The sequence below is a fragment of the Gracilinanus agilis genome, chromosome 3, assembly GCF_016433145.1.
Source record: "Gracilinanus agilis isolate LMUSP501 chromosome 3, AgileGrace, whole genome shotgun sequence".
Taxonomy (NCBI): domain Eukaryota; kingdom Metazoa; phylum Chordata; class Mammalia; order Didelphimorphia; family Didelphidae; genus Gracilinanus; species Gracilinanus agilis.
In genome coordinates this window covers 253,227,874-253,242,294 of record NC_058132.1, presented here as the reverse complement: position 1 = coordinate 253,242,294, position 14,421 = coordinate 253,227,874, and the positions used below count along the sequence as shown (strand labels likewise).

Sequence of the window (14,421 nt, the reverse complement as noted above, 5' to 3'; positions counted from 1 at the left end):
ACTTTATAACAAGAATAGACAATTGTTTAAAAAAAGAATATGTGAAGTGATGAGTTTAGATAACTGGTTACATATTCTAAATGTTTTAAATCAGACAAGAAACTTTGAAGAAGGCACTCTATATGTATAGTTAAATGATTAAAATTTTTTGCATGTTTCACATAATCAGTGTTTTGAATTGCTGTTAGTGTAAGCAGATATATCTTTTAAATGTGTAATAGTTATGTTAGTAAAGACTGATAACTGTACTTAATTCTATTTTGTAATCTAATTAGCATGTTTAAATATATGATTTATCATAATCATTTTGTTTTTATGTGAACTTTTATTGCATAGAAATTATATTACTAGAAAATGTAATTAAAGACTACTCTTAATTTTTTAAATCCATTTTCCACTTCATAAATAGAATACTATATAACATTAAAAAAAACTGGATTCTGAAAAGCCAAACTGCTACATTTTATCTATGAATAAATGAGTTTGCTTATTTATTTCTCTAATTTAAATGGCACAAATAATCCCATTTCCTTTCATTTCAAATAAAAGGTTTCTATTGTTTTGGCAAATTAAAATACCTGGTAGAGTAGTTAATGAAAGCCCTTAAATACATATGTAATGCTTTGTTTCATACAGTACTTTCTTCACAAAGACCTTGTGACATAGGTAACACAAATACTAGTTCCATCTTACAGTTGAAGAAGGTGAGGCTTTTCACAAAGGTGAAGTGTCTTGCTCATGTTTCCATAGTCGCAAGTATTAGAGCCTGGTTTCAGTACCCACAAGGCTTCTTGATTTCAAGCCCAGTAATCTTTCCCACTATACCTTTCATTCAGTCTGGGTTTTTTTTTTTTATTTTTTAATTTTTTGTTTTTATTCTTGTTCTTTGGCTCACCATGAATTATTTTCAGAGGAGCATTTCTTCTCTGGAGTGAAGAAAACAGATCATTGAGTTTTTGAACATATGGGAATCACCCTGGTATGCCATTAATATCCTAATGTTTAGATTTTTATTATATAAATAGTGGATGTTCTCTATTTTGTAGGTCCAATATATTTTAGTACTTCAAGGATCTAGAATTTTGTTGTATAGATATTTCCTCCACTGATACATCATATGACAGATTATAATCCCTTAATAATTTAGTGAATGGTCTTTGAGAGTTGCTATTGTATTTGAAAAAATCATCATTATGTGGTAGTGATTTGTCTAATAGGGATAGGGATTAAACTTGTGATTTCATTAGTATAGTGAACTCCTAGGTGAGGAAACTTTCAAAACTAGTGCAAATTGGTACCTTCTCTGCAACTTAGAGTCTTCTGCAATTGCCTAGAGCACTGAGAGCCTAAGTCATTTGTTTGTCAGGTTCACATAGCTGAAATATGTCAGAAGTGAAGACTTGAACCCATGTTTTCTTGAGTTTCAGTCTACCTTTCTATCTACTATGCCATTCTGTTTCTTAGACATAGAATTTTAGAACTTTATTTTTCATATTTTCCAGATTTCATGGCATAACCTGGTGACCTGGTCTTCAAAGTTAAAATGAAATTGAAATGATTGTTTTTATTATATCAGACTTAATTAATGTGGTTTAAAAATATATTTGCTTACCTTATTATCATTCACAAACTAACCTCATAACTTTCCAGAAGTTTACATTTTGTCAAGAGAAACTTTTATGGAGAATTTTTTATTAGAAAAGCTTGAACCAGAAAATAGTTTATCTTAACTACAGTTTTCTGTGAATATGTGCAACATGGGATTATTATAGTTATTGTTTCCTGTGATAACCATTAACAATTATTAAAAGGAGCTGAACTGTTACAAAATGCTGCCTTGTGGTATATATGTGAAATGTAAGATTCCTTTTCTTAAATTAGTTGGGGCCACAGAAAATTACCTAAGAGAGATGAGGAGATGAGGAGTAGAACAGGAAAGCTGCTTCTCTTGTGGATGAACCCATTAGGATTATGAACTTTGTCCTTTCCATCTATAGTACCTCTTCATTTTGGCATTCTTGGTTGTTTGGCACACATAGTAGTTTAAACATTTAAAGCCCATTTTGATACCAGTCAGTTAGGAAACATTTATTAGGTAATTCGTATGTGCCTAGTGTTGTGCTAACCTCTGGAGATAAAAAAGAAAGGCAAAAGATAGTCTGCCTTCAGGGAACTTGCAATCTAATTTGGGAGTCAACAAGTAAATGGCCATCTGTAAACTAACTATATGCAGGATAAATAGAAAACAAATCAATAGAAGGTACTAGAATTAACAAACATTGGGAAAGGCTTTCTATAGAAGATAGGATTTTATCTGGAACTTAAAGTAAGCCAGGGAAGCTAGGAGGTGGAGATGAGAAATGAGTGACAGCCAGTGAAGATGCCTGAGTCAGAAGATGGGTGTCTTGATTGAGGAAAAGCAAAGAGGACAATGTCATTGGATTGAAGAGTAAGTGATGGTGTGGTTTAAGAGGACTAAAAAGTTGTGTGTGTGTGTGTGTGTGTGTGTGTGTGTGGGTGTAATTAAGTTGTGAAGGGCTTTGAAGGTCAAAGAAAGGATTTTATATTTGATCTTATAAGGTGATAGGGAATCACTAGAGTGTACTGAGTGACATAGTTGGAAGTGACATGGTTGGATTTTCACTTTAGGTAAATCACTTTGATGCCTTAATGGAGAATGGACTGGAGTAGGGAAAGATTTGTGACAGGTAGACCAACTGAACAGACTTTTTCATTAGTCCATGTGTGAGAAGATAAGTGTACTAGGGTGATAGCCCTCTCAGAGGAGAGAAGGGAGCATATGCAAGTGGTGTTACTAAGGTAAAACTGACATGCCTTGTCAACAGTTTGAATATTGGTGATGAGCAAGTGAAGAGTTGAGGATGACAGTTAGGTTTTAAGTCTGGTTGCCAGAAAATAGTGATGGTCTCGACAGTATTAGGGAAATTTAGAAGGGGGAAGAGTTTGATGAGAAAAAATTATGAATTCAGTCTTGGATGTGTTGAGTTTAAGCTACCCAGTTTGAGATGTCAAAAAGGCAATTGGAAATGCTAGACTGCATGTCAACAGGTAGATTAGGGGCAGATAAATAGATTTGAGAATCATCTCCATAGAGATAATTAGATTCATGGGAGCTGGTGAAATCATGTGAATTAGTATAGAGGGAGAAGAGACCCAAGGACAGAGCCCTGTGGAATGCTTATGGTGAATGGGCATACCTTAGATGAAGATAGGGCAAAAGGAAACTGAAAAAGAGTGGTCAGGTAGGATCTTAGCATACTACCATAATATAATAGATTTTTAAACTAAAAGGGGAACATTTGAGACTATCAAACTATTACCTCTTACTTTATAGATGAAAAACTTGAGGCACAGAGAATTTAAGTGACTTGTTCAGAATTAGAAAGCTATTACATTTTTGATGTAGGTTTTGAACTTGTCTTTCAAATTTCCAAGTCCAGTGCCCAATCCACTATCTTTCTGTCACTTAATTCAACAGTTTCATTTTACAAATGAGAAAATCTAGACCTAGAGACCTTAAATTACGTAGCTAATTATGGTAAGAATCAGACTGATATCAAGGTATGCTTATATCATACACTGGTAGTAAATTAAAGGTTTACATAATCATTTTTCTATTGATTGTCTCCATTTGTGTTTCTTAGTTTGCCTTTGCTTCTATTCATAGTTTGCCATTCGAGCTATTTAAGTTAGTAACCGAAAAAATGAAGTCCTTTCTTTTTGGACCCCACTTTTAAAGTCAGAAATATTCCTTTTGACCTAAATTTTCAATAATCTCTAGATTGTGCCTAGAACTTTCTTAAATTGCTTTCTTTTTTTCCAAGTCATTTGCTAGAGCCATTCCTTCTTGAAAGTATAGTGTTTCATGGCACTTTCCTAAATTAGTGTTTCTCAGCTCAAACACTGCTTGGTGTTCAGGCTTTTATTACCTATTCTCCCCTCCCAATTCCCTCCCCCCCAGTCTTTTAATATCTTACATCCCAGTAAATACTGTACATTCTAGTGTCATTGCCTCTGCTGTTCTTTACAAGATACTCCATCTGTCAGCTTTGGGAATTTTCCTTGGCTGTCCCTCAGACTTTGAGTGCTTTTGCTCCTTATTTCCACTTTCTGGCTTCCTTCAAATTCCAGCTAAAATCTGGCCTTCAATAGGAAACCTTTCCTAATGTTTATTAATTCTAGTGTCCTCCATCTATTTATTATTTCTTATTTATCCTGTATATAGTTGTTTGTACATAGTTGCCCTTTCCAAAGAGATCCCTTCCTCACTGATTGGAAAGGGTGGAGGATGGACATTGGAGAGCTTCTCCCAGATCTTTCTCTAATTAAAGATGGCACCCAGAGAGTTCTTCTCATCTTTCCCACCTGGTTACTTTCCTAGGCCTTATCTCCAGAAACTCATTCTGCTGCCCCACAACCCTCTCCTTCCCTCTGCTTGGGGAATGTGGGAGGTGAACATCTGGGAGTTCTTCTTTGATCCTCTACTGTTTTAAGGAATGGGGACTTGGAGAACTCTCCTCATCATTGCCTACCCAACTGCTTTTCTTCATTTCCAAAAATTCATCTTTCTGCAAGATGAAATCAACTCAAACTCATACTTCTCAGATCATTTCCCATCCTGGCTGTGGGACTTCATCATTCCTCCATACTGGATAACATCTCCTTATCCCCTACTTTTCTGCTTCTTTTTTATGTGTTGTCTCCCTCTTTGCATTGTGATCTCTTTGAGGTCAGGGACTGACTTTTTATCTTTCTTTCCTATTTTTATTTAGAATATTCTTCCATGGTTACATGATTCATAACCTCCTCCCCCCTGCTCTCTCCTCCCCCCTCCTGACTCTAACAAGCAGTTCCACGGGGTTATACATGTATCATTGTTCAAAACCTATTTCCATGTTATTCATATCTGCAGTAGAGCAATCCTTTAATATCAAAACTCCATTCATATCCTTATCACACTATGTGATCGATCACATATTTTTCTAATGCATTTCCATTTCTACAGTTCTTTCTCTGGATTTGGATAGCATTCTTTCTCCTAAATTCCTCTGGATTGTCCTGGGTCATTGTATTGTTGTTAGTGAGAAGTCTATTATATTTCGATTGTGCCACAGTATATCAGTCTCTGTGTACAACGTTCTTCTGGATCTGCTCCTTTCACTCTGCATCAAGTCCTGGAGGTCATTCCAGTTCACATGGAATTCCTCCAGTTCTTTATTCCTTTCAGCTTTTGTCTTTTTAAAAAATAATATTTTACTTTCCCCCCCTCAATTACATGAAAGAAGATTTTTTTTAAACCTTTGTTAAGGGAACCAAATTCTCCCTCGGATGTTCCTTCTCTGAGACAGCAAGCAATACATGAAAAAATATTTTTTTTCAAACCTTTGTTAAGGGAACCAAATTCTCCCTCTTTTCCTTCTCTGAGACAGCAAGCAATCTGATATAAAATTTAAATATATTGACCAATGATGGTTTGAGGACTAACATTTAGGTAATTCTCATCTTTTTCTGCTTTAAAACTTCCTCATAATTCTTAGTTCTCAGTTTCTCTCAAATAATAACATACTATTATAATTCCTTTGCCCTCAGAATGACTATCCTGTCTTCCAGTCTTTGTATTGTTGGAAACTTATTATTTTTCAGTCAGTATAAATATTAACATCTAGGTGATACAGTGGATAGAGCACTGGACCTGGCGTCAGGAAGACTTGACTTAAAATCTGGCTTCAAATACTTACTAGCCATATTACCCTTGGTAAGTCACTTAATTTGTTTGCCTCAGTATACTCATTTTTAAAATGGGGCTAATAATAGCATCTCCCTCAAAGGAATTGTGTGGATAAAGTAAGATAATATTTGTAATGTGCTTTTCAAACCTTAAAACACAATCTAAATATGAGGTTGCTATTATAAATATTAGAGATAGAGAGAAGAACTATACCTTCATGGGGGCAGCTGGGTAGCTCAGTGGATTGAGAGCCAGGCCTAGAGACGGGAGGTCCTAGGTTCAAATTTGACCTCAGACACTTCCCAGCTGTGTGACCCTGGGCAAGTCACTTGACCCCCATTGCCTACCCTTACCGCTCTTCTGCCTTGGAGCCAATACACAGTATTGACTGCAAGATGGAAGGTAAGAGTTTAAAAAAAAAAAAAAAAAAGAACTGTACCTTCAAATGTATCACTTGTCCAGGAGGTGAGTAGCAAGTTTCATCATTGAGCTGCTCTGCTTTCTAGAGAATGCTACTATTTCTTTTTTTAAAACTGTCATATTGATACTTTATGTCTTTACATCAGCCATTCCCTCCTTTGGTCTTGAGGGGAAGAATAGATACTACACTAAATTTAATTCTTCAGTTAGGCCTCTGACTTTGTGCAGAAAATCAGTAATACCCTTTAAAATGCTTTCTACAGTATGTTATAAAAATGTTCTAAACCCCATTATTGTTTTTCAGCAGTTGATGTACCATCAGAAAAAGACCTTCACAAAGTCCTTCAGTTATTGGAACCCCAAATTTCTTTTCTGGAAGATTTGACTAAAATGGGAGGAGCAATGAGATCTGTTCTTACCCAGGTTTTGACAAATCAACAAAACTACAAAGATCTTAGCTCTGGTGAGTTGCAACATCAGAGTGGAATGTTGTTGTAAATATTTTAAAAAGTCTTTATTGAAAAAATTCATTTATTATAAGCATGACTAGGTGTGTAAAAAAGATTATTAGGAACTTGAGAAGTATTATGATCTCATTTATGACTTCATTAACTTTTTTTTTCTTTTAAGCTCTGTATTCATACTAAGTGTTTAAAATTAGAAATATTTTTGTTTCCCATGTATGTATTTTTACTTCCAGATTCTGGAGAGGAGACTGGAAAAAGGGCTTAAAATGAAGAATGAGAGGAAAAGAATTGTGAAAATGATATTAGAGGGTTTTAGAATTGTGAAGAAAGTCATAGATTGAATGTAGAGAGGGTAAATATGGAATTCCTTGAGAATTAGGAGGAGAGAAACATAGAAAATTCAGTTTAGATCTGGAAGGGACCATAGAAACTTTCAAGTCTAACCAATTTATTTTGCATGGAATAGATGAACAAGATATGTTGTAAGGAAACTTATGTCTAGAGAGGTTGACTTGCCTGAAGTCACACAAGGTAGTAAGTTGCAGAGGAAGGAGCTGAACCCACATCTTCTGAATATAGTACCAGTCTTCTTCTTACTGTGCCACAAAAGACTTGAAGTGAAGAATTTGAAGGAAGATAGTTTGTAAGATAACATGTTAAAACAAAATAAGGAAAGAAAATTAGGCTTTGTTGTCAAGGTCTTAAGATTCAAAGTATTTGGAAATAGTAACAATTCTGAATTTGAAGACTCCAAGAAGTTTACCATAACAGGTTTTCCAGAAGAGCTATAGCAAGGAAAACAAAAAACTGAGTCTTAAAATTTCTGGAAGTATGGAGAACATGAATAATTTTGCAGTGCCCTGGATTGAGTGTTCATTGTTCATATTTTTACTATAGCCAAGTGACTATGCTTATAGTGCAGTGTGGTTTCCCTCTTTGAAGATAAGGTAAAGGATTTGAGAATTCCTTCTCTACTCACCAGGTTATCACAATGAATTAAGTTATTTTAAAAAATGGAAGAAAGTTATCAAAATAGCAGAATACTAAATAAAACCACATAAATTATCATTTCTATGTATTACTAACAGTCCTGCAAGAAGAGATAGAGATACTCCATTTAAAATAATCACAGATAGAATAAAATACCTGGGAGTATACCTGCCAAAACAAAGCCAGGAATTACAGGAACAAAATTATAAAATATTTTTTCATAAAGTCAGATCTAAATAATTGGAGAAATATTAATTGTTCATGGATAGGCAGAGCCAACATAATTAAAATGACAATCCTACCTAAATTCTTCTACTTATTCAATGCCACCCCATTTGAATTACCAAAAAATTATCTTATTGAGCTAGAAAAAATAATAACAAAATTTATTTGGAAGAAAAAAAGGTCAAGAATAGCAAAAGAATTAATGAGAAACATATAATAGATATAGCAGTTAAATTGTATTATGAAGCGGTAATTATCAAAACTATCTAGTACTGAGTAAGAAAGGTAGATTAGTGGAATAGTACAGACATAAAACAAACAGCAGTAAAATGTTACAGTAACTGTATTTGACAAAAGCATAGATCTAGGTTTTTGGGATAAGAAGTCACTATTTGGTAAAAATTATTGGAACAACTGGAAAGTAGTTTGGCAAAAATGAGGCATAGACCAATATCTTACACTATTCATTAAGATAAGATCAAAATGGATACATGGTCTACATATAAAAGAAGATATCTTAAATAAATTAGAACAGGGAACATTTTACCTATTAGATTTATGGAGAAGAAAGGAATTTATGAGTGACCAAGAGACGGGGAGCATTGTGAAATATAAAATGGATAATTTTAAGTACATTAAATTGAAAAAATTTTGTACAAATAAAACAAATATTGCCAAGATTAGAAGGAAAGCCTAAAATTGGTGAAAATTTTTATAAATGGCCTCTTGGAAAGAAGTCTTTTATCTAGAATATATAGAGAACTTTGTCGAATTTATAAGACGAGAGCCACCCCCCAACTAGTAAAATGGCAAAAGATATGAATAGACAATTTTCAAATGAAGAAATCAAAGCCATGTGTGAAAAAATGCTCTAAATCACAATTGATTAGAGAAATGCAAATCAAAATATTTCTGAGGTATCATCTTTCACTTATCTAATGGCTAAAATGACAAAAGGGCAAAGGCAAGTCTTGTAGGGGATGTGAAAAAATGGAGACACTAATACACTGTTGGTGGGGTTGTAAGCTGGCCAACAATTTTGGAGAGCAATTTGGAATTGTACCCAGAGAGTTATAAAGCTATGTATTCTCTTAGAGCCACCTATATTATTGCTAGGTCTGTTCCTTAAGGAGATGAGGGGAAAAGGAAAAGGACTTATATATCCAAAATATTTATAGCAGCTCTCTTTGTGGTGGCAAAGAATTGGAAATTGAGGGGATGCCCATCAATTGGGGGAATGGCTAAACAAAATGTAATATATGATTGTGATGGAATATTACTGAACCATAAGAAATGATGAGCAGGCTGATTTTAATAAAACTTGCTAAGAACTACATGGGATAATGAACAGCGAAATGAGTAAAATCAAGAGAATATCCTACACAGCTACATATTTAATTGTGGAGAATACACAGAAGAATAAATTGTGAATGTTACCTCCAAAAAGTGAACTGAAAGGTGGAAACGTGTAAGATATAATTTTCATGAACATGTCTGTCTCCTAGATGATGCCTTCTGTATTGTGGGAATGGGGTAGGTGCCGGGACCCTTGTGGGTAAATTTATTTATACATTAAAATATTTATTTTTATTTTAAATTATTAAATTTAATATTTTATCATATACATTAAATTTAATAAAATAAAATAATTAAAATTTTATTTATTATATGATTATTTATAATTTTAAAATTTAAATAAAAAATTATAATTTAAAAAAAATGGAAGGACTTTAATATGAAATGAAAAAAGAAAAGGGTCTGAATAGGCAGAAGTAGACTCTTGATCCATGATAGAGTTTGGAAGGGAGAAGACTGTCACAGAGGAAAAAGGAATTGAATGCCGCTGAACATTGAGCTAAGAACAAATGTTATTTAGCCATTTTTCAGTCATGTCCAACTTTTAGTCACCCTTTTTGAGGTTTTCTTGGCAAAGATACTAGAGTAGTTCACCATTTCCTTCTCCAGCTCATTTTTACTGATGAGGAAACTAAGACAAACAGGGTTTAGTGATTTGCCCAGGGACATATTATTAGTGTTTAAGGCTGAATTTGACTCACAGGCCCAGTGCTCTGTCCACTGTGCCATCTAGCTTCCCTGAATTGAATATTAGGTTCTTGTGTAAGAGAAGAGAATTAGACCCTCTAAGGGTGAAATGACATTTGTACTCCAAAAAACTTTAATGTGGGTCCACAGGTACCTCAAGGTGAGAGATCTTAACCCTAATGGTCAGAGGAAAAAGAAATTAGTGGTAGTTGGTGACTGACTGCTGAGAAGTACTGAGATATCAGGTCAAATAATAGTTAACAACAGTATAGAAATTTACTGTCTTCCTAGGAGAAACTCTCCATGACCTGATGACTACTACCGGTTTCTAGTCATACACATGGGCAAAATGATACTGCCTGAAGGAACCTTCAATTCATTAGGATAAGTCATTCTTAAATTTTGGACAAGAAACCGAAGATGTTATGGGAATAGGTGGTGTTTTCATCATTGCTGCTTACTAAGTGAAGAGACCCAGGAGAGAGGCAGATTTAATAAGTGAACAGCTATTTAAGAAGAGGTCTGAGAATGAGATTTGGATTTCTGGACCAAGGCTTAAAGTATAGGAATGAAAGGCTCCTGGCCAGGGATGGAGTACACATAACAAGGATGGGTAAGAATATATTTGAATAGAGTTTTGCAAATCTAACCAAAAGGGCTTCAAATGAAAAAAGGAAGGGGGAGGGAGAAAATTTCCTTGTATAGACACAGAGCTGGATATCATGCAGGATATCTGCAATGTATGGAGGGTAATAGCAGTTAAGACTCCTAGAAGTATATAGGAAACAAAAGTCTATGAAAAAAAATTCAACAAAACACATAGCCTTAATATATCTATACTTAAGTGCACAAAGTATGGGTTACAACCAACATGCAATAGACATAATATATGAAGGCAAATTTGATCACAATGGTATCATTGAGACTTAATGTGGTAAGATACTCTGATTGTAATATATCTCTTGAAGGATAGACTTTCAAAAGGAATAGAATAGGTATAAGTGTTGCCAAGTAGCACTGTATGGTAAGAAGATATATTCATGTGAGGAAATCTGGGAACCATAGTGCATATGCCTGGTAGAGAGCATTTGGGTGAAGTCAGTGGAATCAGAAACAGAAATGATAGTATTATTTGAATATACTTCAGGGCACCTGGACAGAAAGAAGAAATAGATGAAGAGGTTGGGAAGGAGACCCAAGCCTGGAACAGAGGCATGATATAGGAATGCTGGAGGGGACTGCAATTGTCCAGTCATTTGTTAGAGCTCTCCCTTGGCCAAAAACAGCACAGGATGCTCAAATGATCACCAAAATGGCAGGTTAGACATTCTCTCACATCTAAAGGGCATACATATCTAGAGACATAGTTCAGTCATATGCCCCATCCCATCAAGTCTCAGGGATATCCATGAGATTAAGGAAGGGAATAGCCTTAAGCAAGACAGATTCAAAAGATGTAAGAAAAAATTTTATAGGTCTTTTTGAAATATCAAAGAATGGGAATATAAGAAGGTTGCTATTAATTGGGGAATGGATGAATGAGTTATGGTATATAAATATATTGGAATGCAAATGTGCTATAAGAAATAATGCAGGAGAGTTTTCAGAGAAACCAAAGAAGGCTTGTATGAATGGATAGAAAGCAAAGGAGAACAATTTATACAAAATGGTAAAGAGAAACAGCTTTGAAAGGCTTAGGAACTCTGATCAGTGTAATGACCAATTATAATTCCAGATGACTAGTTGATGATGATGATGACAATGAAACATGCTACCTACATCTTAATAGTGAAGTAAAGGACTTTTTTCTCATGCCAGGAAAGAAATTTGTTTTGCTTGATGATACATGTTTGTGACAGGAGTTGTGTTTTTCTTTTGTTCTTAATTGGGGGGAGGGGGTAGGAAATTGGGACCAGAGGATAAGAAGGTGGATTTTTACTGATCAAAAAAAAATTCAAAAGAAATCAAACTGATCAAATAATGAATTAAAAATGAATTTAGCTCAGAAATTAGAATTCTTATTGCCAAGAAATGAATGCTCAGGGCAAAATTAAGAAACAGAATTGATGGATGAGGAAAAAGTGAAGTAAAAATGAAGGATTTTTCTAAAGAAGTGAGGGATTAACAGATTTAGAGCACAAAAATAGTGAATTAGAAGAAAATTTGACAGATGACAAATGGCAACAATGTCAAAAGGACACATGAAATTTATACAAGTCAAAGAAACTGACCTTGAAGATGGAATACACAGAGATTACTTCAGGATCATAGCTGCCCCAGAAAAATGTGACCTATTAAGAAATCTGAATGTCACAATGCAGGAAAAAATAAAAGAAATCTCTCCAGAATATCTGATTATGAATAATAAAATCATCAAATGAAAAATGCATAGATTACAAATTCCAAGACATATAGTGCTTAAGTGAACAATTCCAGTGAAAACAAATTATACAAGTAGTGAGGAGAAAACTTTCATATATAAATAAAAATAAAGTTCAAATGACAAAGTATCATCCAGCATTTACAAGAAATAAGAGAAGGGACTGCAATAGGATATTCTAAAAGGCAATGGAACTCAAGGTGCAACCCCAAGTGACATCCTGAAAATCTGAGCTTAATTTATCAGTGAAAGAAGATGAATGATCAACAAAAAACGAGCAGCTAATAATTTCTTGATTTATGCTAATGAAAATTTTATCTTTTGTGAAGTGAAGGAACCAATGAGAAGTGTTCTGTATCTGATTCTTTCCAATGTGTAGGGTTTGAATTCTTGGATAGAAACTAAAGAAATGTTGGGGGGCAGTTGACTATTATATCTTAGAATTTATGATCAAGATTGACATGCAGTCTGGATCTTGGGACAGAAGAAGATCTGGAAAAGTTTAGGAGAAAAAGTAGGTGGGGCCATACAGACTTAAATTATAGCAAGTCTTTGAGAATGAATTTCTTAAGATGGAGCAAATTCTGATGATGAGATAAAAGGGAATGTTCTAAAGACACTAATGTAGATACACAGGTCATGAATCAACAATTTAGAAAGTTTGAAAAACAAACAAAAAGTCCAACATATACAAAAGATATAGGCTAGGGCAGTTAATGAAAGATGAATACAAAAGTGTTATATAGACCTACAATAATAGTGGCAGGAGTGTTAAATTTCAGAATGACCTGAAGCATCAAAGAAAGCCAAGGATAACCAAAAAGGGTTTTTCAGAACTATTTTTGGGAAAAAGACAAAACTTAGAAAAGGGATAAAGAATTGCTGGTCAGGGCGAATTGGATTATGGATCATATGTAATGACTAAGAGCAAGCAGGTCTGCTTAATTTTTGCTGTATTTTTGTTTTCTCTGCAAAGGAGAATCATCTTTGGCCTGAGAATGACAGAATAAAAATGACTAATAGGGAATTGATATCTTTAAGGAAGAACTGAGCTGGAGAATACCCAGTTACCCCTGCTAAGTTTGTTACCTAGACAAGACAATACATTTATGTATACTGATGTATAAATGCCATTGTTTATCTAATCTTTTTGAACTTCAAAAGATCATGGAAACTGGGAGAGGCATCACAGAATTGGGTAAATGTCCTGATTTTCAAAAAAGGGAAAACAATAAATTAAAGCACATTTTATAGACTAATAAACTTGGATTTAATCTCTAGCAAAATTATTATTACAATTATTGCAAATATTACAAATTATTATTACTACAATATATTATTAAAGAGTTCCTTTGTTAGTGAACATCCTCAAAGAATAGTGGTGAACATAACCATGACATTATCTTTATTAAAGACAAACCATGCCAGGATATCCTCATATTTTTTCACAGAGTTACCAGGTAAGTAGATTAGGAAAATATTTTAGATAAAGACATTTGACAAAATCTCTTGTGCTTTTCTTTTGGAAATGATTAAAGGGGATGATAGTATAATCAGATGGGTTTGGAACTACCTTGATGGCTAGAATAGTCAATAATGGTTTCGTTTCAACTCAGAGGAGGCTTCTAGTGGCATGTCTCAATGATTTATGGTTGACCCTGGGTTGTTATATTAGTCATTGATGTCAGAGTGATATTAGATCATGTTTCTCTATTTAAGAAAGTGATAGCTTGACTACTTTGTCTTGGTTAGACAGTATTTGAGGTATTGTGTCAAGTTCTTGGTCCCACATTTTAGGAAGGACATTGATAAGCTGGAAAGTGTACATAGCTAACAAGGTGAAGGGGCTTGAGATTATTCCATGTGAATATTGTTTAAAGAGAGAAGAATTTTGGATTGGAGAGACTTGATAGTTGTCTTTAAATATCTGAATTGTTACTATGTGGAAGAGTGGTGGTTAGTCTTGTTTCCTGTGACTCCAGGGGGATGAACCGGGAGCAACAGGTGGAAGTTATAAAAGGACACATTTAAACCTATTAGAAGGAAAAGCTTCCTGACAAGTAAATCTGTTCCAAAGTTCCTCAGCAGGCACTGGTTTCACTCTCAGTTAAGTTCTTCCAGAAAATTCAGGTTTTTCCTCTTGTCAT

At 34.3% G+C, this 14,421-nt stretch overlaps 1 protein-coding gene across 1 annotated transcript in view; it reads left to right on the top strand.

Moving 5' to 3' along the window:
* Positions 1–14,421, top strand: part of UBR3 (ubiquitin protein ligase E3 component n-recognin 3) — a 255,154-nt gene that overhangs the window by 32,254 nt on the left and 208,479 nt on the right. The window contains 1 exon segment of the mRNA XM_044669094.1: positions 6,474–6,632. Coding sequence (XP_044525029.1) covers positions 6,474–6,632 — 159 coding nt within the window.